The sequence below is a fragment of the Oncorhynchus clarkii genome, chromosome 31, assembly GCF_045791955.1.
Source record: "Oncorhynchus clarkii lewisi isolate Uvic-CL-2024 chromosome 31, UVic_Ocla_1.0, whole genome shotgun sequence".
Classification (NCBI taxonomy): Eukaryota; Metazoa; Chordata; class Actinopteri; order Salmoniformes; family Salmonidae; genus Oncorhynchus; species Oncorhynchus clarkii.
Genome location: NC_092177.1, coordinates 24646129 through 24672867, shown reverse-complemented (window position 1 = coordinate 24672867; position 26739 = coordinate 24646129). Strand labels below are relative to the sequence as shown.

General features: G+C 46.8%; 1 protein-coding gene across 2 annotated transcripts; it reads right to left on the bottom strand.

Annotated features, from left to right (window-relative positions):
• Positions 1-1798: 1798 nt before the first annotated feature.
• Positions 1799-26739, bottom strand: LOC139391107 (myozenin-2-like). 2 transcript variants are annotated; one of them, XM_071138629.1, is made up of 6 exons: positions 26553-26739; positions 25154-25238; positions 23200-23357; positions 21174-21324; positions 3447-3621; positions 1799-2466 (listed from the first exon to the last, which is right to left on the bottom strand). In XM_071138629.1, exons 2-6 carry the CDS (start codon positions 25227-25229, stop codon positions 2280-2282), a joined length of 747 nt encoding a protein of 248 aa, XP_070994730.1. In that variant the 5' UTR covers positions 25230-25238; positions 26553-26739; the 3' UTR covers positions 1799-2279. The 2 variants fall into 2 exon arrangements, with proteins under 2 accessions (XP_070994730.1, XP_070994731.1); XM_071138630.1 differs by having other exon boundaries at positions 23200-23354.

Sequence of the window (26739 nt, the reverse complement as noted above, 5' to 3'; positions counted from 1 at the left end):
TAATGTCATGAATCTCTCCCTACCTCCCGGTACCTCTCCTAATGTCATTAACATCTCCTTGCCCCCCAGTACCTCTCCTAATGTCATGAACCTCTCCCTACCTCCCGGTACCTCTCCTAATGTCATGAATCTCTCCCTACCTCCCGGTACCTCTCCTAATGTCATGAATCTCTCCCTACCTCCCGGTATCTCTCCTAATGTCATGAACCTCTCCCTACCTCCCGGTACCTCTCCTAATGTCATGAATCTCTCCCTACCTCCCGGTACCTCTCCTAATGTCATGAATCTCTGCCTACCTCCCGGTACCTCTCCTAATGTCATGAACCTCTCCCTACCTCCCGGTACCTCTCCTAATGTCATGAATCTCTCCCTACCTCCCGGTACCTTTCCTAATGTCATGAATCTCTCCCTACCTCCCGGTACCTCTCCTAATGTCATGAACCTCTCCCTACCTCCCGGTACCTCTCCTAATGTCATGAATCTCTCCCTACCTCCCGGTACCTCTCCTAATGTCATGAATCTCTCCCTACCTCCCGGTACCTCTCTTAATGTCATTAACATCTCCTTGCCCCCCAGTACCTCTCCTAATGTCGTGAACAACTCCTTGCCCCCCACTACCTCCAGGTACCAGTCTCTCCTTTGTCCTGTGATGGATAGGGGAAACTGCTGGCTATACTTGTGCTATATCACTGAGCTACCTCTGTGTTGACCCTGCTGTGTGTCTGTTGTGCTATGTCACTGAGCTACCTGTGTGTTGACCCTGCTGTGTGTCTGTTGTGCTATGTCACTGAGCTACCTGTGTGTTGACCCTGCTGTGTGTCTGTTGTGCTATGTCACTGAGCTACCTCTGTGTTGACCCTGCTGTGTGTCTGTTGTGCTATGTCACTGAGCTACCTCTGTGTTGACCCTGCTGTGTGTCTGTTGTGCTATGTCACTGAGCTACCTGTGTGTTGACCCTGCTGTGTGTCTGTTGTGCTATGTCACTGAGCTACCTCTGTGTTGACCCTGCTGTGTGTCTGTTGTGCTATGTCACTGAGCTACCTCTGTGTTGACCCTGCTGTGTGTCTGTTGTGCTATGTCACTGAGCTACCTCTGTGTTGACCCTGCTTTGCTTCTGTTGTGCGTATCTCTTCTCCCCTTCAGGTTTTGGTGGTCCTATGTTTCACATGGGTTCCATGGGTCCCCCTCTTCCCCCTTCATGGGTATGAGATCCCCAGGACACATCCACTACCCTTCCCAGGATCTCCAGCGCATGGGAGACCACGCTGCCCGCCACGGCGACTAGTTGCCATGTCGGTACTTCGTTTTGCCAAACAGCTCTGTGGTCGAGAGAATTGCTCTGGGTAGACGTTTCTCTTAGGCACAGATCTAGGATCAGCTTACCTTCCCCCAATCCTCGCCATAGTTATTAGGGGGAAAAACACAGAACCGACCTCGGATCTGCTTCCAGGCGCAACGTCCTCATCCTACTTCTTGAGGTTAACAAGGGTGTTACAAAATGTCTACCCACTCACTCAGATTAACCATATCTCAGCAGTGGATTTGAGTTAACAGCAAACAACTAAAGGCGTGAAATCAAATCCAACTCAATCTTGGAATTTGGTATCATAAGTGCATTCTTTTAAGTTTTAAGGGCTACTGTGTTTTGTGCGTGGTGGTGCATAATGTAATCTGTATACCCACCCGTCATGGATCGGTGTATTTAGTGTACATCATAAGAGTTGTTGAAATGTGCCAAGCATCCTGCAGAGTCGATCTCTTGAGAGGAACATTTTTAGATTCTCATTCATATTATGGATTTGTTTCTCACTTTGATACAATTTTATTATTGTAATGTTTCACGTATGTTGTCCGCTTATGCCATTAAAACAAGTACTCTATCATTTACATTAATCAAGATCACACTGTCAGTCCTTTATAAACAGGGGGGGTCTGAAAGAGGGAGGGATGAGTGAACAGGGGATGGGAAGGGAGGCAAGTGGTGAGGTGAATGGGGGAGTGAGGATGGGTAAGAGGGCATTAAGATGAAAGAAAGGAGGAGTCACTCAATAACAGGGATCACTCGAGTTACAAGTTGCCCCTAACCACAGATCTACTCTTATCCTAACTATTAAACAGATTAAAATATCTGTATTTTTGGGGCAATTTCTTCCTAATCCGGATAGGTCATCTTTGAATCCAGAGGGATGAGGATGGGTAATAAGAGCAGATTAATGCTTCAGTCTTTTAGCCTGTGATGTCACCAGAAGTTTGAAGGACGTAGGTGAGCAGTGGGCCAATCACAGGTCGGTGGATTCAGGGGAGTAGTCGTGACCCCATCCCCGTGGTGCTCTGTTGAAGTTGGGCCGTTTACACATGCGGTCCAGGGTCGTACCAGGGAGGTGCTGTGAGTCCAACAGCTCGAACCCCATCACTGGGATCACCCTCTTACTCTGCTGCTGTGGGCCTCCAAAAGGTGTGGCCGCTCTGAGAGAAAGAGGGATGAATGTGTTGTAAGTGTTTGAGTGTATCTTTGAGGAAGGGAATGACTCAGTATATCCAGCCTTACATAACCTCAAATACATTCGCTGGGTACCAGATCTTTCTCACTCAACTGTCAGATCTAAAGTGGAAGCTTTTAGATTGTTATGTGATGCCCAGTCATCCACACAGCTCTAATGACCCTGCCTGGCCTGGACTAGTGACATTTTAGGTCTGAAATAATTCAGGAATCATAGATGACTATAGATGGAATCATAGATGACTATAGATGGAGCGCTGTGGCCCACACAGTTTGTGTGACTCAGACTTACTTTAGATTATACTCAATTAAACTCACATACCTCGTTAATTAAAGGAGTAAACCAATCCATCCATGTGTGCTTCAGTTACTGAGTGACTGGCACCACATGAGTGGCAGTGCACTAATGAAGTGTGACGTTTAGCCTTTATTCTGGGAGTTGCCTCACACTGCGTGTGCCAGGGTAAGAGGAGCCCCTTCGTGCACCATCGGTCTTTAAGGGACTGACTCTTCCCCTTCTTTCTGGAGCCTGCTTTAAAATAGCCAAATGCCGGACAGTCACAGTCCAAGGAGGTGCGAGCCAGAGACGGGATTACTTTTCAAAGGGAGTGGAAACATGGACGGGCGCCGAGAGAAGCTAATTCGAGATAATTGTGTTATTGATTTGATGGCATGCTTCGGTCATCTGCGGCTTTATTTGAAGACGGGGGTTTATTAAGATTGGTTGTCTTTCCAAAGAAAACAATGCATAATATTGTCCTGCCTTTGAAGTGTGAAGTCGTCAGAGGTCTTTTAGTCTAGCCTAGTTGTTGTCAGGGTTACACCTCAAGTTAGTGGGTCGGGTCTCTACGTTTGATCTGGCTGCACCTTTTGTTGTCAGGGTTACATCTCTAGTTGGCGGGCTGTAGTGTGGCCCCCTGTGGGTTAGTGAGGTGGTGAGACTGACCTGTTGAAGCACCTGTAGTTGGCCGGCTGTAGTGTGGCCCCCCGTGGGAGCTGGGTGCTGAGAGTCAACAGGAGCCTGTCACTGTCACCCAGGGCTTCCCTCCAGGGGGAACAGTAGGACCTGGTTGTCAGGTTGAACTTCTCACGGGGGATCTCCTTCAGGGGGCTCCCGTAGCCTGAGGTGAGAGGTAAAAGGTCAGACAAGACTCAAGACAGTCCCTGAAACTTAGACATCTACATAAACTTGTCTGATCTGATATTGGTCCTGACTTCAATAACAAGTGTTAAACTTGCTATCAATCCAGCACAATAAACAAGCTGGCTGTCAAAGATTAACCTAGTGTCAGGACAGGACATGGTTACCCTCACTAACCTGGTGTCAAGTTATGGTTACCCTGACTAACCTAGTATCAGGACATGGTTAACCTGACTAACCTAGTGTCAGGATATGGTTACCCTGACTAACCTATGTGTCGGGACAAGGTTACCCTGACTAACCTAGTGTCAGGACATGGTTACCCTGACTAACCTAGTGTCAGGACAGGTCATGGTTACCCTGACTAACCTAGTGTCAGGACAGGTCATGGTTACCCTGACTAACCTAGTGTCAGGACAGGACATGGTTACCCTTACTAACCTGGTGTCAAGTTGTGGTTACCCTGACTAACCTAGTATCAGGACATGGTTACCCTGACTAACCTAGTGTCAGGACAGGACATGGTTACCCTTACTAACCTGGTGTCAAGTTGAGGTTACCCTGACTAACCTAGTATCAGGACACGGTTAACCTGACTAACCTAGTGTCAGGATATGGTTACCCTGACTAACCTATGTGTCGGGACAAGTTTACCCTGACTAACCTAGTGTCAGGACAGGACATGGTTACCCTGACTAACCTAGTGTCAGGTCAGGACATGGTTACCCTGACTAACCTAGTGTCAGGACAGGACATGGTTACCCTGACTAACCTAGTGTCAGGACATGGTTACCCTGACTAACCTAGTGTCAGGACAGGACATGGTTACCCTGACTAACCTAGTGTCAGGTCAGGACGTGGTTAGCCTGACTAACCTAGTGTCAGGACATGGTTACCCTGACTAACCTAGTGTCAGGACAGGACATGGTTACCCTGACTAACCTAGTGTCAGGACATGGTTACCCTGACTAACCTAGTGTCAGGTCAGGACGTGGTTAGCCTGACTAACCTAGTGTCAGGACATGGTTACCCTGACTAATCTAGTGTCAGGAAAGGACATGGTTACCCTGCCTAACCTAGTGTCAGGACAGGACATGGTTACCCTGACTAACCTAGTGTCAGGACAGGACATGGTTACCCTGCCTAAGCTAGTGTCAGGACAGGACATGGTTACCCTGCCTAATCTAGTGTCAGGACAGGACATGGTTACCCTGACTAACCTAGTGTCAGGACAGGACATGGTTACCCTGCCTAACCTAGTGTCAGGACAGGACATGGTTACCCTGACTAACCTAGTGTCAGGACAGGACATGGTTACCCTGCCTAAGCTAGTGTCAGGACAGGACATGGTTACCCTGCCTAACCTAGTGTCAGGACAGGACATGGTTACCCTGCCTATTCTAGTGTCAGGACAGGACATGGTTACCCTGCCTAAGCTAGTGTCAGGACAGGACATGGTTACCCTGCCTAATCTAGTGTCAGGTCAGGACATGGTTACCCTGACTAACCTAATGTCAAGTCAGGACATGGTTACCCTGACTAACCTAGTGTCAGGACAGGACATGGTTACCCTGCCTAACCTAGTGTCAGGACAGGACATGGTTACCCTGCCTAACCTAGTGTCAGGTCAGGACATGGTTACCCTGCCTAAGCTAGTGTCAGGACAGGACATGGTTACCCTGCCTAACCTAGTGTCAGGAAAGGACATGGTTACCCTGCCTAACCTAGTGTCAGGACAGGACATGGTTACCCTGCCTAAGCTAGTGTCAGGTCAGGACATGGTTACCCTGCCTAACCTAGTGTCAGGACAGGACATGGTTACCCTGCCTAAGCTAGTGTCAGGACAGGACATGGTTACCCTGCCTAATCTAGTGTCAGGTCAGGACATGGTTACCCTGACTAACCTAATGTCAAGTCAGGACATGTTTTTTTCCTCCTCAACTTTTTCACTCCAGACGCTTTATCTGGACACGATTCGTCAGGACCTCCAACAGCCGAAGCTAAGTAGTAACATTAACATGATGCCTTCTAATTGCAGTCGCTGTACTCGCCTTACGGCGAGGATAGCTGTGCTACAAGCCCAGCTTCAGACGCAATCGCTAGGCAAGGGTAATTTCAGTGTAGGAAAGGATGAAACAGCGTCTGTGCCACCAGTAAGTACAGATAGTAGTATAAATCCCCTGGCACAGTCCCCGCAGCCGGACAACTTTCTCACGGTTTCTGGAAGGAAATGCTGTAGGAACGCTCAACCGGTGTCGCTCATTCAGCCGACAGAAACTTTCAACCGGTTTTCCCCATTAAGCAGCGGGTTGGAGTCAGAGGCCGAGTCTTCTCTGGTCTCTACTCCTCCCGTTACGGGGTCTGAGACGCCGAAGCTTCCCACCATTAGCTCTGACAAATTGAAAACTCTAGTCATTGGCGACTCCAGTACCCGCAGTATTAGACTTAAAACGAATCATCCAGCGATCATACACTGTTTACCGGGGGGCAGGGCTACCGACGTTAAGGCTAATCTGAAGATGGTGCTGGCTAAAGCTAAAACTGGCGAGTGTAGAGAGTATAGAGATATTGTTATCCACGTCGGCACCAACGATGTGAGGATGAAACAGTCAGAGATCACCAAGCGCAACATAGCTTCTGCGTGTAAATCAGCTAGAAAGATGTGTCGGCATCGAGTAATTGTCTCTGGCCCCCTCCCAGTTAGGGGGAGTGATGAGCTCTACAGCAGAGTCTCACAACTCAATCGCTGGTTGAAAACTGTTTTCTGCCCCTCCCAAAAGATAGAATTTGTAGATAATTGGCCCTCTTTCTGGGACTCACCCACAAACAGGACCAAGCCTGACCTGCTGAGGAGTGACGGACTCCATCCTAGCTGGAGGGGTGCTCTCATTTTATCTACCAACATAGACAGGGCTCTAACTCCTCTAGCTCCACAATGAAATAGGGTTCAGGCCAGGCAGCAGGCTGTTAGCCAGCCTGCCAGCATAGTGGAGTCTGCCACTAGCACAGTCAGTGTAGTCAGCTCAGCTATCACCATTGAGACCGTGTCTGTGCCTCGACCTAGGTTGGGCAAAACTAAACATGGCGGTGTTCGCCTTAGCAATCTCACTAGGATAAAGACCACCTCCATTCCTGTCATTATTGAAAGAGATCATGATACCTCACATCTCAAAATAGGGCTACTTAATGTTAGATCCCTTACTTCAAAGGCAGTTATAGTCAATGAACTAATCACTGATCATAATCTTGATGTGATTGGCCTGACTGAAACATGGCTTAAGCCTGATGAATTTACTGTGTTAAATGAGGCCTCACCTCCTGGCTACACTAGTGACCATATCCCCCGTGCATCCCGCAAAGGCGGAGGTGTTGCTAACATTTACGATAGCAAATTTCAATTTACAAAAAAAAAAAATGACGTTTTCGTCTTTTGAGCTTCTAGTCATGAAATCTATGCAGCCTACTCAATCACTTTTTATAGCTACTGTTTACAGGCCTCCTGGGCCATATACAGCGTTCCTCACTGAGTTCCCTGAATTCCTATCGGACCTTGTAGTCATAGCGGATAATATTCTAATCTTTGGTGACTTTAATATTCACATGGAAAAGTCCACAGACCCACTCCAAAAGGCTTTCGGAGCCATCATCGACTCAGTGGGTTTTGTCCAACATGTCTCTAGACCCACTCACTGTCACAGTCATACGCTGGACCTAGTTTTGTCCCATGGAATAAATGTTGTGGATCTTAATGTTTTTCCACATAATCCTGGACTATCGGACCACCATTTTATTACGTTTGCAATTGCAACAAATAATCTGCTCAGACCCCAACCAAGGATCATCAAAAGTCGTGATATAAATTCACAGACAACAGAAAGATTCCTTGATGTCCTTCCAGATTCCCTCTGTCTACCCAAGGACGCCAGAGGACAAAAATCAGTTAACCACCTAACTGAGGAACTCAATTTAACCTTGCGCAATACCCTAGATGCAGTTGCACCCCTAAAAACTAAAAACATTTCTCATAAGAAACTAGCTCCCTGGTACACAGAAAATACCGAGCTCTGAAGCAAGCTTCCAGAAAATTGGAACGGAAATGGCGCCACACCAAACTGGAAGTCTTCCGACTAGCTTGGAAAGACAGTACTGTGCAGTACCGAAGAGCCCTTACTGCTGCTCGATCATCCTATTTTTCTAACTTAATTGAGGAAAATAAGAACAATCCGAAATTCCTTTTTGATACTGTCGCAAAGCTAACTAAAAAGCAGCATTCCCCAAGAGAGGATGACTTTCACTTTAGCAGTGATAAATTCATGAACTTCTTTGAGGAAAATATTATGATTATTAGAAAGCAAATTACGGACTCCTCCTTAAATCTGCGTATTCCTTCAAAGCTCAGTTGTCCTGAGTCTGCACAACTCTGCCAGGACCTAGGATCAAGAGAGACGCTCAAGTGTTTTAGTACTATATCTCTTGACACAATGATGAAAATAATCATGGCCTCTAAACCTTCAAGCTGCATACTGGACCATATTCCAACTAAACTACTGAAAGAGCTGCTTCCTGTGCTTGGCACTCCTATGTTGAACATAATAAACGGCTCTCTATCCACCGGATGTGTACCAAACTCACTAAAAGTGGCAGTAATAAAGCCTCTCTTGAAAAAGCCAAACCTTGACCCAGAAAATATAAAAAACTATCGGCCTATATCGAATCTTCCATTCCTCTCAAAAATTTTAGAAAAGGCTGTTGCGCAACAACTCACTGCCTTCCTGAAGACAAACAATGTATTCAAAATGCTTCAGTCTGGTTTTAGACCCCATCATAGCACTGAGACGGCACTTGTGAAGGTGGTAAATGACATTTTAATGGCATCGGACCGAGGCTCTGCATCTGTCCTCTTGCTCCTAGACCTTAGTGCTGCTTTTGATACCATCGATCACCACATTCTTTTGGAGAGATTGGAAACCCAAATTGGTCTACACGGACAAGTTCTGGCCTGGTTTAGATCTTATCTGTCGGAAAGATATCAGTTTGTCTCTGTGAATGGTTTGTCCTCTGACAAATCAACTGCAAATTTCGGTGTTCCTCAAGGTTCCGTTTTAGGACCACTATTGTTTTCACTATATATTTTACCTCTTGGGGATGTTATTCGAAAACATAATGTTAACTTTCACTGCTATGCGGATGACACACAGCTGTACATTTCAATGAAACATGGTGAAGCCCCAAAATTGCCCTTGCTAGAAGAATGTGTTTCAGACATAAGGAAGTGGATGGCTGCAAACTTTCTACTTTTAAACTCGGACAAAACAGAGATGCTTGTTCTAGGTCCCAAGAAACAAAGAGATCTTCTGTTGAATCTGACAATTAATCTTAATGGTTGTCTCAAATAAAACTGTGAAGGACCTCGGCGTTACTCTGGACCCTGATCTCTCTTTTGAAGAACATATCAAGACCATTTCAAGGACAGCTTTTTTCCATCTACGTAACATTGCAAAAATCTGAAACTTTCTGTCCAAAAATGATGCAGAAAAATTAATCCATGCTTTTGTCACTTCTAGGTTAGACTACTGCAATGCTCTACTTTCCGGCTACCCGGATAAAGCACTAAATAAACTTCAGTTAGTGCTAAATACGGCTGCTAGAATCCTGACTAGAACCAAAAAATCTGATCATATTACTCCAGTGCTAGCCTCTCTACACTGGCTTCCTGTCAAAGCAAGGGCTGATTTCAAGGTTTTACTGCTAACCTACAAAGCATTACATGGGCTTGCTCCTACCTATCTCTCTGATTTGGTCCTGCCGTACATACCTACACGTACGCTACGGTCTCAAGACGCAGGCCTCCTAATTGTCCCTAGAATTTCTAAGCAAACAGCTGGAGGCAGGGCTTTCTCCTATAGAGCTCCATTTTTATGGAACGGTCTGCCTACCCATGTCAGAGACGCAAACTCCGTCTCAACCTTTAAGTCTCTACTGAAGACTCATCTCTTCAGTGGGTCATATGATTGAGTGTAGTCTGGCCCAGGAGTGGGAGGGTGAACGGAAAGGCTCTGGAGCAACGAACCGCCCTTGCTGTCTCTGCCTGGCCGGTTCCCCTCTTTCCACTGGGATTCTCTGCCTCTAACCCTATTACAGGGGCTGAGTCACTGGCTTACTGGGGCTCTCTCATGCCGTCCCTGGAGGGGGTGCGTCACCTGAGTGGGTTAATTCACTGATGTGGTCATCCTGTCTGGGTTGGCGCCCCCCCCCCCCCCCCCCCCCCCCCCCCCCTTGGGTTGTGCCGTGGCGGAGGTCTTTGTGGGCTATACTCAGCCTTGTCTCAGGATGGTTACCCTGACAAACCTAGTGTCAGGACAGGACATGGTTACCCTGACTAACCTAGTGTCAGGTCAGGACATGGTTACCCTGACTAACCTAGTGTCAGGTCAGGACGTGGTTAGCCTGACTAACCTAGTGTCAGGACAGGACGTGGTTACCCTGACTAACCTAGTGTTAGGACAGGACATGGTTACCCTGACTAACCTAGTGTCAGGACAGGAAATGGTTACCCTGACTAACCTAGTGTCAAGTCAGGACGTGGTTACCCTGACTAACCTAGTGTCAGGACATGGTTACTCTAACTATCCTTGTGTCAGGTCAGGACATGGTTACCCTGACTAACCTAGTGTTAGGACAGGACAAGGAAACCCTGACTAACCTAGTGTCAGGTTAGGACATGGTTACCCTGACTAACCCATGGTCAGGACAGGACATGGTTACCCTGACCAACCTATGGTCAGGAATTGACATGGTTACCCTGACTAACCTAGTGTCAGGTCAGGACATGGTTACCCTGACTAACCTAGTGTCAGGTCAGGACATGGTTACCCTGACTAACCTAGTGTCAGGACAGGACATGGTTACCCTGACTAACCTAGTGACAGGACATGGTTACGCTGACTAACCTAGTGTCAGGTCAGGACATGGTTACCCTGACTAACCTATTGTCAGGACATGGTTACCCTGACTAACCTAGTTTCAGGACATGGTTACCCTGACTAACCTAGTTTCAGGACATGGTTACCCTGACTAACCTAGTTTCAGGACATGGTTACCCTGACTAACCTAGTGTCAGGACAGGAAATGGTTACCCTGACTAACCTCTTGTCAGGACAGAACATGGTTACCCTGACTAACCTAGTGTCAGGACATGGTTACCCTGACTAACCTAGTGTCAAGTCAGGACGTGGTTACCCTGACTAACCTAGTGTCAGGACATGGTTACTCTAACTAACCTGGTGTCAGGTCATGGTTACTCTAACTATCCTTGTGTCAGGTCAGGACATGGTTACCCTGACTAACCTAGTGTTAGGACAGGACAAGGAAACCCTGACTAACCTAGTGTCAGGTTAGGACATGGTTACCCTGACAAACCCATGGTCAGGACAGGACATGGTTACCCTGACCAACCTATGGTCAGGAATTGACATGGTTACCCTGACTAACCTAGTGTCAGGTCAGGACATGGTTACCCTGACTAACCTAGTGTCAGGACAGGACATGGTTACCCTGACTAACCTAGTGACAGGACATGGTTACGCTGACTAACCTAGTGTCAGGTCAGGACATGGTTACCCTGACTAACCTATTGTCAGGACATGGTTACCCTGACTAACCTAGTTTCAGGACATGGTTACCCTGACTAACCTAGTTTCAGGACATGGTTACCCTGACTAACCTAGTTTCAGGACATGGTTACCCTGACTAACCTAGTGTCAGGACAGGAAATGGTTACCCTGACTAACCTCTTGTCAGGACAGAACATGGTTACCCTGACTAACCTAGTGTCAGGACATGGTTACCCTGACTAACCTAGTGTCAAGTCAGGACGTGGTTACCCTGACTAACCTAGTGTCAGGACATGGTTACTCTAACTAACCTGGTGTCAGGTCATGGTTACCCTGACTTACCTAGTGTCAGGTCAAGACATGGTTACCCTGACTAACCTAGTGTCAGGTCAAGACATGGTTACCCTGACTAACCTAGTGTCAGGGCAGGACATGGTTACCCTGACTAACCTAATGTCAGGTCAGGACATGGTTACCCTGACTAACCTAGTGTCAGGACAGGACATGGTTACCCTGACTAACCTAGTGTCAGGACAGAACATGGTTACCCTGACTAACCTAGTGTCAGGACATGGTTACCCTGACTAACCTAGTGTCAGGACATGGTTACCCTGACTAACCTAGTGTCAGGACAGGACATGGGTACCCTGACTAACCTAGTGTCAGGTCAGGACATGGTTACCCTGACTAACCTAGTGTCAGGTCAGGACGTGGTTAGCCTGACTAACCTAGTGTCAGGACAGGACGTGGTTACCCTGACTAACCTAGTGTTAGGACAGGACATGGTTACCCTGACTAACCTAGTGTTAGGACAGGACAAGGTTACCCTGACTAACCTAGTGTCAGGACAGGACATGGTTACCCTGACTAACCTAGTGACAGGACATGGTTACGCTGACTAACCTAGTGTCAGGTCAGGACATGGTTACCCTGACTAACCTATTGTCAGGACATGGTTACCCTGACTAACCTAGTTTCAGGACATGGTTACCCTGACTAACCTAGTTTCAGGACATGGTTACCCTGACTAACCTAGTTTCAGGACATGGTTACCCTGACTAACCTAGTGTCAGGACAGGAAATGGTTACCCTGACTAACCTCTTGTCAGGACAGAACATGGTTACCCTGACTAACCTAGTGTCAGGACATGGTTACCCTGACTAACCTAGTGTCAAGTCAGGACGTGGTTACCCTGACTAACCTAGTGTCAGGACATGGTTACTCTAACTAACCTGGTGTCAGGTCATGGTTACCCTGACTTACCTAGTGTCAGGTCAAGACATGGTTACCCTGACTAACCTAGTGTCAGGTCAAGACATGGTTACCCTGACTAACCTAGTGTCAGGGCAGGACATGGTTACCCTGACTAACCTAATGTCAGGTCAGGACATGGTTACCCTGACTAACCTAGTGTCAGGACAGGACATGGTTACCCTGACTAACCTAGTGTCAGGACAGAACATGGTTACCCTGACTAACCTAGTGTAAGGACATGGTTACCCTGACTAACCTAGTGTCAGGACATGGTTACCCTGACTAACCTAGTGTCAGGACAGGACATGGGTACCCTGACTAACCTAGTGTCAGGTCAGGACATGGTTACCCTGACTAACCTAGTGTCAGGACATGGTTACCCTGACTAACCTAGTTTCAGGACATGATTACCCTGACTAACCTAGTGTCAGGTCAGGACATGGTTACCCTGACTAACCTAGTGTCAGGACATGGTTACCCTGACTAACCTAGTGTCAGGACAGGACATGGTTACCCTGACTAACCTAGTGTCAGGACAGGACATGGGTACCCTGACTAACCTAGTGTCAGGTCAGGACATGGTTACCCTGACTAACCTAGTTTCAGGACATGGTTACCCTGCCTAACCTAGTGTCAGGACAGGAAATGGTTACCCTGACTAACCTAGTGTCAGGTCAGGACATGGTTACCCTGACTAACCTAGTGTCAAGTCAGGACGTGGTTACCCTGACTAACCTAGTGTCAGGACATGGTTACTCTAACTATCCTTGTGTCAGGTCAGGACATGGTTACCCTGACTAACCTAGTGTTAGGACAGGACAAGGTTACCCTGACTAACCTAGTGTCAGGTTAGGACATGGTTACCCTGACTAACCCATGGTCAGGACAGGACATGGTTACCCTGACCAACCTATGGTCAGGAATTGACATGGTTACCCTGACTAACCTAGTGTCAGGTCAGGACATGGTTACCCTGACTAACCTAGTGTCAGGTCAGGACATGGTTACCCTGACTAACCTAGTGTCAGGACAGGACATGGTTACCCTGACTAACCTAGTGACAGGACATGGTTACGCTGACTAACCTAGTGTCAGGTCAGGACATGGTTACCCTGACTAACCTATTGTCAGGACATGGTTACCCTGACTAACCTAGTTTCAGGACATGGTTACCCTGACTAACCTAGTTTCAGGACATGGTTACCCTGACTAACCTAGTTTCAGGACATGGTTACCCTGACTAACCTAGTGTCAGGACAGGAAATGGTTACCCTGACTAACCTCTTGTCAGGACAGAACATGGTTACCCTGACTAACCTAGTGTCAGGACATGGTTATCCTGACTAACCTAGTGTCAAGTCAGGACGTGGTTACCCTGACTAACCTAGTGTCAGGACATGGTTACTCTAACTAACCTGGTGTCAGGTCATGGTTACCCTGACTTACCTAGTGTCAGGTCAAGACATGGTTACCCTGACTAACCTAGTGTCAGGTCAAGACATGGTTACCCTGACTAACCTAGTGTCAGGGCAGGACATGGTTACCCTGACTAACCTAATGTCAGGTCAGGACATGGTTACCCTGACTAACCTAGTGTCAGGACAGGACATGGTTACCCTGACTAACCTAGTGTCAGGACAGAACATGGTTACCCTGACTAACCTAGTGTCAGGACATGGTTACCCTGACTAACCTAGTGTCAGGACATGGTTACCCTGACTAACCTAGTGTCAGGACAGGACATGGGTACCCTGACTAACCTAGTGTCAGGTCAGGACATGGTTACCCTGACTAACCTAGTGTCAGGTCAGGACGTGGTTAGCCTGACTAACCTAGTGTCAGGACAGGACGTGGTTACCCTGACTAACCTAGTGTTAGGACAGGACATGGTTACCCTGACTAACCTAGTGTCAGGACAGGAAATGGTTACCCTGACTAACCTAGTGTCAGGTCAGGACATGGTTACCCTGACTAACCTAGTGTCAAGTCAGGACGTGGTTACCCTGACTAACCTAGTGTCAGGACATGGTTACTCTAACTATCCTTGTGTCAGGTCAGGACATGGTTACCCTGACTAACCTAGTGTTAGGACAGGACAAGGTTACCCTGACTAACCTAGTGTCAGGTTAGGACATGGTTACCCTGACTAACCCATGGTCAGGACAGGACATGGTTACCCTGACCAACCTATGGTCAGGAATTGACATGGTTACCCTGACTAACCTAGTGTCAGGTCAGGACATGGTTACCCTGACTAACCTAGTGTCAGGTCAGGACATGGTTACCCTGACTAACCTAGTGTCAGGACAGGACATGGTTACCCTGACTAACCTAGTGACAGGACATGGTTACCCTGACTAACCTAGTGTCAGGTCAGGACATGGTTACCCTGACTAACCTAGTGTCAGGTCAGGACATGGTTACCCTGACTAACCTAGTGTCAGGACAGGACATGGTTACCCTGACTAACCTAGTGACAGGACATGGTTACGCTGACTAACCTAGTGTCAGGTCAGGACATGGTTACCCTGACTAACCTAGTGTCAGGTCAGGACATGGTTACCCTGACTAACCTAGTGTCAGGACAGGACATGGTTACCCTGACTAACCTAGTGACAGGACATGGTTACGCTGACTAACCTAGTGTCAGGTCAGGACATGGTTACCCTGACTAACCTATTGTCAGGACATGGTTACCCTGACTAACCTAGTTTCAGGACATGGTTACCCTGACTAACCTAGTTTCAGGACATGGTTACCCTGACTAACCTAGTTTCAGGACATGGTTACCCTGACTAACCTAGTGTCAGGACAGGAAATGGTTACCCTGACTAACCTCTTGTCAGGTCAGGACATGGTTACCCTGACTAACCTAGTGTTAGGACAGGACAAGGTTACCCTGACTAACCTAGTGTCAGGTTAGGACATGGTTACCCTGACTAACCCATGGTCAGGACAGGACATGGTTACCCTGACCAACCTATGGTCAGGAATTGACATGGTTACCCTGACTAACCTAGTGTCAGGTCAGGACATGGTTACCCTGACTAACCTAGTGTCAGGTCAGGACATGGTTACCCTGACTAACCTAGTGTCAGGACAGGACATGGTTACCCTGACTAACCTAGTGACAGGACATGGTTACGCTGACTAACCTAGTGTCAGGTCAGGACATGGTTACCCTGACTAACCTATTGTCAGGACATGGTTACCCTGACTAACCTAGTTTCAGGACATGGTTACCCTGACTAACCTAGTTTCAGGACATGGTTACCCTGACTAACCTAGTTTCAGGACATGGTTACCCTGACTAACCTAGTGTCAGGACAGGAAATGGTTACCCTGACTAACCTCTTGTCAGGACAGAACATGGTTACCCTGACTAACCTAGTGTCAGGACATGGTTATCCTGACTAACCTAGTGTCAAGTCAGGACGTGGTTACCCTGACTAACCTAGTGTCAGGACATGGTTACTCTAACTAACCTGGTGTCAGGTCATGGTTACCCTGACTTACCTAGTGTCAGGTCAAGACATGGTTACCCTGACTAACCTAGTGTCAGGTCAAGACATGGTTACCCTGACTAACCTAGTGTCAGGGCAGGACATGGTTACCCTGACTAACCTAATGTCAGGTCAGGACATGGTTACCCTGACTAACCTAGTGTCAGGACAGGACATGGTTACCCTGACTAACCTAGTGTCAGGACAGAACATGGTTACCCTGACTAACCTAGTGTCAGGACATGGTTACCCTGACTAACCTAGTGTCAGGACATGGTTACCCTGACTAACCTAGTGTCAGGACAGGACATGGGTACCCTGACTAACCTAGTGTCAGGTCAGGACATGGTTACCCTGACTAACCTAGTGTCAGGTCAGGACGTGGTTAGCCTGACTAACCTAGTGTCAGGACAGGACGTGGTTACCCTGACTAACCTAGTGTTAGGACAGGACATGGTTACCCTGACTAACCTAGTGTCAGGACAGGAAATGGTTACCCTGACTAACCTAGTGTCAGGTCAGGACATGGTTACCCTGACTAACCTAGTGTCAAGTCAGGACGTGGTTACCCTGACTAACCTAGTGTCAGGACATGGTTACTCTAACTATCCTTGTGTCAGGTCAGGACATGGTTACCCTGACTAACCTAGTGTTAGGACAGGACAAGGTTACCCTGACTAACCTAGTGTCAGGTTAGGACATGGTTACCCTGACTAACCCATGGTCAGGACAGGACATGGTTACCCTGACCAACCTATGGTCAGGAATTGACATGGTTACCCTGACTAACCTAGTGTCAGGTCAGGACATGGTTACCCTGACTAACCTAGTGTCAGGTCAGGACATGGTTACCCTGACTAACCTAGTGTCAGGACAGGACATGGTTACCCTGACTAACCTAGTGACAGGACATGGTTACCCTGACTAACCTAGTGTCAGGTCAGGACATGGTTACCCTGACTAACCTAGTGTCAGGTCAGGACATGGTTACCCTGACTAACCTAGTGTCAGGACAGGACATGGTTACCCTGACTAACCTAGTGACAGGACATGGTTACGCTGACTAACCTAGTGTCAGGTCAGGACATGGTTACCCTGACTAACCTATTGTCAGGACATGGTTACCCTGACTAACCTAGTTTCAGGACATGGTTACCCTGACTAACCTAGTTTCAGGACATGGTTACCCTGACTAACCTAGTTTCAGGACATGGTTACCCTGACTAACCTAGTGTCAGGACAGGAAATGGTTACCCTGACTAACCTCTTGTCAGGACAGAACATGGTTACCCTGACTAACCTAGTGTCAGGACATGGTTATCCTGACTAACCTAGTGTCAAGTCAGGACGTGGTTACCCTGACTAACCTAGTGTCAGGACATGGTTACTCTAACTAACCTGGTGTCAGGTCATGGTTACCCTGACTTACCTAGTGTCAGGTCAAGACATGGTTACCCTGACTAACCTAGTGTCAGGTCAAGACATGGTTACCCTGACTAACCTAGTGTCAGGGCAGGACATGGTTACCCTGACTAACCTAATGTCAGGTCAGGACATGGTTACCCTGACTAACCTAGTGTCAGGACAGGACATGGTTACCCTGACTAACCTAGTGTCAGGACAGAACATGGTTACCCTGACTAACCTAGTGTCAGGACATGGTTACCCTGACTAACCTAGTGTCAGGACATGGTTACCCTGACTAACCTAGTGTCAGGACAGGACATGGGTACCCTGACTAACCTAGTGTCAGGTCAGGACATGGTTACCCTGACTAACCTAGTGTCAGGTCAGGACGTGGTTAGCCTGACTAACCTAGTGTCAGGACAGGACGTGGTTACCCTGACTAACCTAGTGTTAGGACAGGACATGGTTACCCTGACTAACCTAGTGTCAGGACAGGAAATGGTTACCCTGACTAACCTAGTGTCAGGTCAGGACATGGTTACCCTGACTAACCTAGTGTCAAGTCAGGACGTGGTTACCCTGACTAACCTAGTGTCAGGACATGGTTACTCTAACTATCCTTGTGTCAGGTCAGGACATGGTTACCCTGACTAACCTAGTGTTAGGACAGGACAAGGTTACCCTGACTAACCTAGTGTCAGGTTAGGACATGGTTACCCTGACTAACCCATGGTCAGGACAGGACATGGTTACCCTGACCAACCTATGGTCAGGAATTGACATGGTTACCCTGACTAACCTAGTGTCAGGTCAGGACATGGTTACCCTGACTAACCTAGTGTCAGGTCAGGACATGGTTACCCTGACTAACCTAGTGTCAGGACAGGACATGGTTACCCTGACTAACCTAGTGACAGGACATGGTTACGCTGACTAACCTAGTGTCAGGTCAGGACATGGTTACCCTGACTAACCTATTGTCAGGACATGGTTACCCTGACTAACCTAGTTTCAGGACATGGTTACCCTGACTAACCTAGTTTCAGGACATGGTTACCCTGACTAACCTAGTTTCAGGACATGGTTACCCTGACTAACCTAGTGTCAGGACAGGAAATGGTTACCCTGACTAACCTCTTGTCAGGACAGAACATGGTTACCCTGACTAACCTAGTGTCAGGACATGGTTACCCTGACTAACCTAGTGTCAAGTCAGGACGTGGTTACCCTGACTAACCTAGTGTCAGGACATGGTTACTCTAACTAACCTGGTGTCAGGTCATGGTTACCCTGACTTACCTAGTGTCAGGTCAAGACATGGTTACCCTGACTAACCTAGTGTCAGGGCAGGACATGGTTACCCTGACTAACCTAATGTCAGGTCAGGACATGGTTACCCTGACTAACCTAGTGTCAGGACAGGACATGGTTACCCTGACTAACCTAGTGTCAGGACAGAACATGGTTACCCTGACTAACCTAGTGTCAGGACATGGTTACCCTGACTAACCTAGTGTCAGGACAGGACATGGGTACCCTGACTAACCTAGTGTCAGGTCAGGACATGGTTACCCTGACTAACCTAGTGTCAGGACATGGTTACCCTGACTAACCTAGTTTCAGGACATGATTACCCTGACTAACCTATTTTCAGGACATGGTTACCCTGACTAACCTAGTGTCAGGACATGGTTACCCTGACTAATCTAGTTTCAGGACATGGGTACCCTGACTAACCTAGTTTCAGGACATGGTTACCCTGACTAACCTAGTTTCAGGACATGGTTACCCTGACTAACCTAGTGTCAGGACATGGTTACCCTGACTAACCTAGTGTCAGGTCAGGACATGGATACCCTGATGTGCTGAACACTATCAGCCAGAATGTTATCAGATATTCGCAACCACTGCTTTATAAACAAACTGTCAATCAAAAGAGTTGCCTCACATTGTCCTTCCTGCCTACTCCTATAGTAGTTGTTCTTATATACCCACATGGGTGGTAAAACGGAAAATCAAAAGGATATTTCACCCCGAAGTCAAAGTTTATAATTTCCCTACCTCAAAAGTTATCTGAAGTAAAACTGACCCCATATTCCAAACTCTGAATTAGAGTGACCTAGTCCTGGTAACTAATCCCTACTGTCAACCTCTGAATTAGAGGTGACCTAGTCCTGTTTACTAATCTCTCCTGCCAATCTCTGAATTAGAGGTGACCTAGTCCTAGTAACTAATCCTTCCTGTCAACCTCTGAATTAGAGATGACCTAGTCCTGTTAACTAATCCTTCCTGTCAACTTCTGAATTAGAGGTGACCCAGTCCTGTTAACTAATCCTTCCTGTCAACCTCTGAATTAGGGGTGACCTAGTCCTGGTAACTAATCCTTCCTGTCAACCTCTGAATTAGAGGTGACCTAGTCCTGTTTACTAATCTCTCCTGCCAATCTCTGAATTAGAGGTGACCTAGTCCCAGTAACTAATCCTTCCTGTCAACCTCTGAATTAGAGGTGACCTAGTCCTGTTAACTAATCCTTCCTGTCAACTTCTGAATTAGAGGTGACCCAGTCCTGTTAACTAATCCTTCCTGTCAACCTCTGAATTAGGGGTGACCTAGTCCTGGTAACTAATCCTTCCTGTCAACCTCTGAATTAGAGGTGACCTAGTCCTAGTAACTAATCCTTCCTGTCAACCTCTGAATTAGAGGTGACCTAGTCCTGTTAACTAATCCTTCCTGTCAACTTCTGAATTCGAGGTGACCTAGTCCTAGTATCTAATCCTTCCTGTCAACCTCTGAATTAGAGGTGACCTAGTCCTGTTAACTAATCCTTCCTGTCAACTTCTGAATTAGAGGTGACCTAGTCATGTTAACTAATCCTTCCTGTCAACCTCTGAATTAGAGGTGACCTAGTCCTGTTAACTAATCCTTCCTGTCAACTTCTGAATTAGAGGTGACCTAGTCCTGTTAACTAATCCTTCCTGTCAACCTCTGAATTAGAGGTGACCTAGTCCTGTTTACTAATCTCTCCTGCCAATCTCTGAATTAGAGGTGACCTAGTCCTAGTAACTAATCCTTCCTGTCAACCTCTGAATTAGAGGTGACCTAGTCCTGTTAACTAATCCTTCCTGTCAACTTCTGAATTAGAGGTGACCTAGTCCTGTTAACTAATCTTTCCTGTCAACCTCTGAATTAGGGGTGACCTAGTCCTGGTAACTAATCCTTCCTGTCAACCTCTGAATTAGAGGTGACCTAGTCCTGTTAACTAATCCTTCCTGTCAAGTTCTGAATTAGAGGTGACCTAGTCCTAGTAACTAATCCTTCCTGTCAACCTCTGAATTAGAGGTGACCTAGACCTGTTAACTAATCCTTCCTGTCAACTTCTGAATTAGAGGTGACCTAGTCCTGTTAACTAATCCTTCCTGTCAACCTCTGAATTAGGGGTGACCTAGTCCTGGTAACTAATCCTTCCTGTCAACCTCTGAATTAGGGGTGACCTAGTCCTGGTAACTAATCCTTCCTGTCAACCTCTGAATTAGAGATGACCTAGTCCTGTTAACTAATCCTTCCTGTCAACTTCTGAATTAGAGGTGACCCAGTCCTGTTAACTAATCCTTCCTGTCAACCTCTGAATTAGGGGTGACCTAGTCCTGGTAACTAATCCTTCCTGTCAACCTCTGAATTAGGGGTGACCTAGTCCTAGTAACTAATCCTTCCTGTCAACCTCTGCCAACCTCTCCCCTCCAGTGTTGCCAGCTACCTGGGGCGATGACATTGGGGCTGCCCTTCTTGGCCACAGTTTTCTGTAGGGTGGTGATCAGGCTGTGTTTGCCAGGCATCATATATGCCTGGTTCTCCTTCCCCCCCTGGGGCTCTTCTACTGTCTGGGAAGGCATGGGCTCTGGAAGGCCCTGGACAGGGACATAATCATTTTCTGTGTTAGTGCCAAGTCAACTCTGTATCTCTACTATTTCCTGTTGTGTACGTTGTGTGAAAGCTGTACATGGATGGCAGGTGTAACACTGTGCAGTTATCTTGCTCTTATTGGTCTATGCCTAGCAGCTGACCTACTAGATGCATTGTCATGGGAATGTTTGTCCAATGGTCATTTGACCAATGTTTCTTAATGTTCCAATAACCTTGTCCAAGTTGTCATCCTCTAAGGAACTGTGAGCGGGGACAGGCCAAGGTGTCCCTGCCTCATCAAACACAGCTGAGCCATAAATCCAACAGGCTAACAAGCTGCTGTACTGTACGTCAGGCAGACAGGTCTAACAGGCTAACAAGCTGCTGTACTGTACGTCAGGGAGACAGGTCTAACAGGCTAACAAGCTGCTGTACTGTACGTCAGGGAGACAGGTCTAACAGGCTAACAAGCTGCTGTACGTCAGGCAGACAGGTCTAACAGGCTAACAAGCTGCTGTACGTCAGGCAGACAGGTCTAACAGGCTAACAAGCTGCTGTACTGTACGTCAGGGAGACAGGTCTAACAGGCTAACAAGCTGCTGTACTGCACGTCAGGCAGACAGGTCTAACAGGCTAACAAGCTGCTGTACTGCATGTCAGGCAGACAGGTCAAACAGGCTAACAAGCTGCTGTACTGCACGTCGGGCAGACAGGTCTAACAGGCTAACAAGCTGCTGTACTGTTCATCAGGGAGACAGGTCTAACAGGCTAACAAGCTGCTGTACTGCATGTCAGGGAGACAGGTCAAACAGGCTAACAAGCTGCTGTACTGCATGTCAGGCAGACAGGTCTAACAGGCTAACAAGCTGCTGTACTGCATGTCAGGCAGACAGGTCTAACAGGCTAACAAGCTGCTGTACTGTTCATCAGGGAGACAGGTCTAACAGGCTAACAAGCTGCTGTACTGTACGCCAGGGAGACAGGTCTAACAGGCTGACAAGCTGCTGTACTGTTCATCAGGGAGACAGGTCTAACAGGCTAACAAGCTGCTGTACTGCACGTCAGGGAGACAGGTCTAACAGGCTAACAAGCTGCTGTACTGCACGTCAGGCAGACAGGTCTAACAGGCTAACAAGCTGCTGTACTGCACGTCAGGGAGACAGGTCTAACAGGCTATCAAGCTGCTGTACTGCACGTCAGGGAGACAGGTCTAACAGGCTAACAAGCTGCTGTACTGCACGTCAGGCAGACAGGTCTAACAGGCTAACAAGCTGCTGTACTGCACGTCAGGGAGACAGGTCGGCGGGTCTAACAGGCTAACAAGCTGCTGTACTGCACGTCAGGGAGACAGGTCTAACAGGCTAACAAGCTGCTGTACTGCACGTCAGGGAGACAGGTCTGCGGGTCTAACAGGCTAACAAGCTGCTGTACTGTACATCAGGCAGACAGGTCTAACAGGCTAACAAGCTGCTGTACTGCACGTCAGGGAGACAGGTCTAACAGGCTAACAAGCTGCTGTACTGCACATCAGGGAGACAGGTCTGCGGGTCTAACAGGATATCTCACTGGATATGTCTCTACCACAGGAAGTTGGTGGCACCTTAGTTAGGGGAGGACTGGCTTGTGGTAATGGCTTGAGCGGAGTAGGTGGAATGGCATCAAATACATCAAACACATGGTTTAAGGCCATTCCATTGGCTCCGTTCCTGCCATTATTATGAGCCCTTCTTCCCTCAGCAGCCTCCACTGGTCTCTACAGTATGGCCTTGTTGTTTTTCCATAGAAATAGAACGTCTTTGAACATTGATTGAACATTCTGTTCTGCATTGAAATGGCATGTCATCTAGCGGATAGATGCAGGGCTAAGTGTGTGTTCTTACATTGCTGTATAAGTCGTTGACTTGGTTCTCCAGAGTGAACCTCTCCACCCTCTTCAGTCTCTCCTGGAACATGCGGGAGCCACGGTTGGACTGAAGGTTCAACTCTTCCATCATCACATCCTTGGGTATGCTGATCTTCTTCCCCAAGTTCAGACCTTCTGGTACACACACAAAGCACAGAATAAAGAGTATTATATATGACTTTCACTAGGTCTCAAAGTGCTTTCCATTGTATGGTAACTCATCCCATTTGCCACTAAATAATTAATCAGGGGAAGACATGAACTGACAGACACAAACAGACAGATGCTCACAGAAACTAAGACACTGAAAGCGACATAGACTCAGATCTGAGAATAGAATCTGATTTATCCGTTTGACTGGTACAATGGCACCTCCACCCGCTGGCCCGTGTCAGTCAGAGAAACCCAGTGGATGACGCAACAGAGAGAGAACCCGGCTTCCCCCAGCAACAAGGGTTGCCTCAGGACTCATGCTCCCTGTAGTGTTCTGTATGTGGGATATTAAGGTCTATTCTTACTCTCAGCTCCAAACAATTCATTGAGGATCAACTGACCCGACCAAAATCATAACTCCAACTGTCATATCATCACTAATCCACAAGCCTAGTGTTGAGTTTACTACTATGGGCCAAATGTATCACAGTACTACTCTATTGCAACTTTGGAATACCCCTGAGAGTAGAAGGGTGTGTAATGTTTGTTGTGGTGCAGTGTCGGGTATATAAATAGGATGTTTGGAAGAAGCAGCTCTTATAGGAACTCTGTCTCTCCCTCTCTTTCCTCTCACTCTCTCAGTAAAGGGTTATGTGAATTCCTGCCTTATGCCAGTTGCGTTGTCGACAGGAGTTGCCTTTTGACGGGCCTGTATAAAACCCACCAGCCGGGGATCGATCACATTATGCTGAGTCCGATGGGTCTGATGCCAATGCCTGTAACTGGCTAAGACCATCGGAAAACCAACAGACCCAGGCGGAATGCCCCCTGTGGAATGTTCAGCCCTCTGAGACTTCTAACTCCAGAGTTCTACAGTATACTCCTTGAGTTCAGGGGTTTACTCCCCCACATGCTCTTAGCTGAGGAGAATGCTTTGATGCTTTACTATACTACCGATGAAGACCAGAGTTGTGATGAAAGAGTCAATCCAGCCTATATTAATCTATACTCATAAGTGTGAGTAATAACATGTGAAAATATGTAGCTAAGTGAGTAATCATTTCTTAACATATATCTAAGTGAGTGTTAAAACGTGTGATTCATTTCCATTCGACAGTATATCCTATGCCTGTGTGTCTGAACGGTTTGCTACTGGTGTCAAACCTAATGTCCCACCTCTAGAATTCAATCAAATGTATTCAATTCCATCTCTAGGCTGACAGACATTCAAACTTCGCTGTTCTCACAGTTTATTTCCCTCCCCGGAGGACAATGAAGTATAATCAGTTGAATGTCCCATAGAATTAAACAGAATAGTAATTTAATATGCAGTGGGGTCCCAAATTATTGACTCCCTTGATAAAGGTGAGTAATAATGACTGTATAAAATAAATAATTCAAATATTTAGCTATATTGTATGCTGAAAAAATTGGGAAATTATATAATTTTATGCTAATATAATTGCTCAAAGACAGAGATTTACTATTACAAGAAATACAAAATTAATCTCAAAACGGCATGGGTCACAATTATTGACACCCCTAAAGATTTTTATGAATAAAGTAGTCAAAAGTCTAGCATTTGGTTCCATATTCCTAGCATGCAATGACTACACACTTGTTGGATGCATAACGTCCCCTGTTATTGGTAATGGAGAGAGGTTAGCATGTCTTGGGGGTATGATATTTGACCCTATGTAACTTTGTCACTCTTTATCATGGCCATTTTTATCAAGGAGTCAATCATTTTGGACCCCACTGTATCTCTAAGTTCTTACCTCGCCCGGCCTCTGAACACAAAGCCCTGGACTGCTGCATCCTCTGCTTGGCCAGGTCATCATAAGCTGATTGCATTATCTTCCTCTGGTGGGGGGACAGGTGGTGATGTGGATGGATTAAGAGAGGTTAGGTACTGGTTCAGAAACACACTCGCTCAAATACACCCTTTAAATATTTTACAAGATCAGTAGGCTACTATAGATTAGGCAACAGTTTGTCACTCAAACACAAAAACATGCACATACACATGAATGAATCATAGTATCATTTTAACAGATAAAAAAAGAACAATCTGTCAAGTATGTAAACATGAATAGAACTCATTAATATGTTGTTTGAGCGTATTATATTCTCTCCATCTTATTTAGAAAGTCCCTTGGAGATGAGCTTATTTTCTGGGATCCTGTACATCACATTGAGATGAGCTTGTTTTCTGGGATCCTGTACATCACATTGAGATGAGCTTATTTTCTGGGATCCTGTACATCACATTGAGATGAGCTTGTTTTCTGGGATCCTGTACATCACATTGAGATGTGCTTATTTTCTGGGATCCTGTACATCACATTGAGATGAGCTTATTTTCTGGGATCCTGTACATCACATTGAGATGAGCTTGTTTTCTGGGATCCTGTACATCACATTGAGATGAGCTTGTTTTCTGGGATCCTGTACATCACATTGAGATGAGCTTATTTTCTGGGATCCTGTACATCACATGGAGATGAGCTTATTTTCTGGGATCCTGTACATCACATTGAGATGAGCTTGTTTTCTGGGACCCTGTACATCACATTGAGATGAGCTTATTTTCTGGGATCCTGTACATCACATTGAGATGAGCTTGTTTTCTGGGATCCTGTACATCACATTGAGATGAGCTTATTTTCTGGGATCCTGTACATTACATTGAGATGAGCTTGTTTTCTGGGATCCTGTACATCACATTGAGATGAGCTTGTTTTCTGGGATCCTGAACTCTGAACATCACATTGAGATGAGCTTTTTTTCTGGGATCTTGAACTCTGAACATCACATTGAGATGAGTTTGTTTTTTGGGATCCTGAACATCACATTGAGATGAGCTTGTTTTCTGGGATCCTGAACATCACATTGAGATGAGTTTGTTTTCTGGGATCCTGAACATCACATTGAGATGAGCTTGTTTTCTGGGATCCTGAACATCACATTGAGATGAGTGTTCCAGACATAACCCCACGCCTGCTCCCCCTCAGCTTGGCTGCTAGCTAGAAAACCAATGAGATGTGTGAACACAGTAGTAAAACCTGGTATGTAGATCTTCACCCCACAATGTGCTGGCCAACAGCCAAGTTGGAGTAAAACCTTGTAGGATTCATAGCTCAACACCAGATCCTGCTGGCTGTGATTCAGTCTTACCTGTCTCGCCTGGCTCCTCTCACAGATTCAGCAGTAAAGGTGAAGTGATATGAGATTAGTATATCGCTGTGTGGTTTATCCTCCTGAATCCGGGATGCTTCCCTATCCCACTCTGACGCTTCTGATCTGCGAGGCAACAGTTTGTATACCAGTGATCCCTCGGTGCTTACCTCACTGGGTTATTTTA

Coding starts and splice junctions, on each gene's coding strand:
- LOC139391107 (XM_071138629.1), bottom strand. CDS start 25,229: ATGCAATCAGCTTATGATGACCTGGCCAAGCAGAGGATGCAGCAGTCC. Junction 3,622..21,173: donor CCCCAATGTCATCGCCCCAG/GTAGCTGGCAAC, acceptor CTCTCACCTCAG/GCTACGGGAGCCCCCTGAAG. Junction 2,467..3,446: donor AACTACAGGTGCTTCAACAG/GTCAGTCTCACC, acceptor TCTTTCTCTCAG/AGCGGCCACACCTTTTGGAG.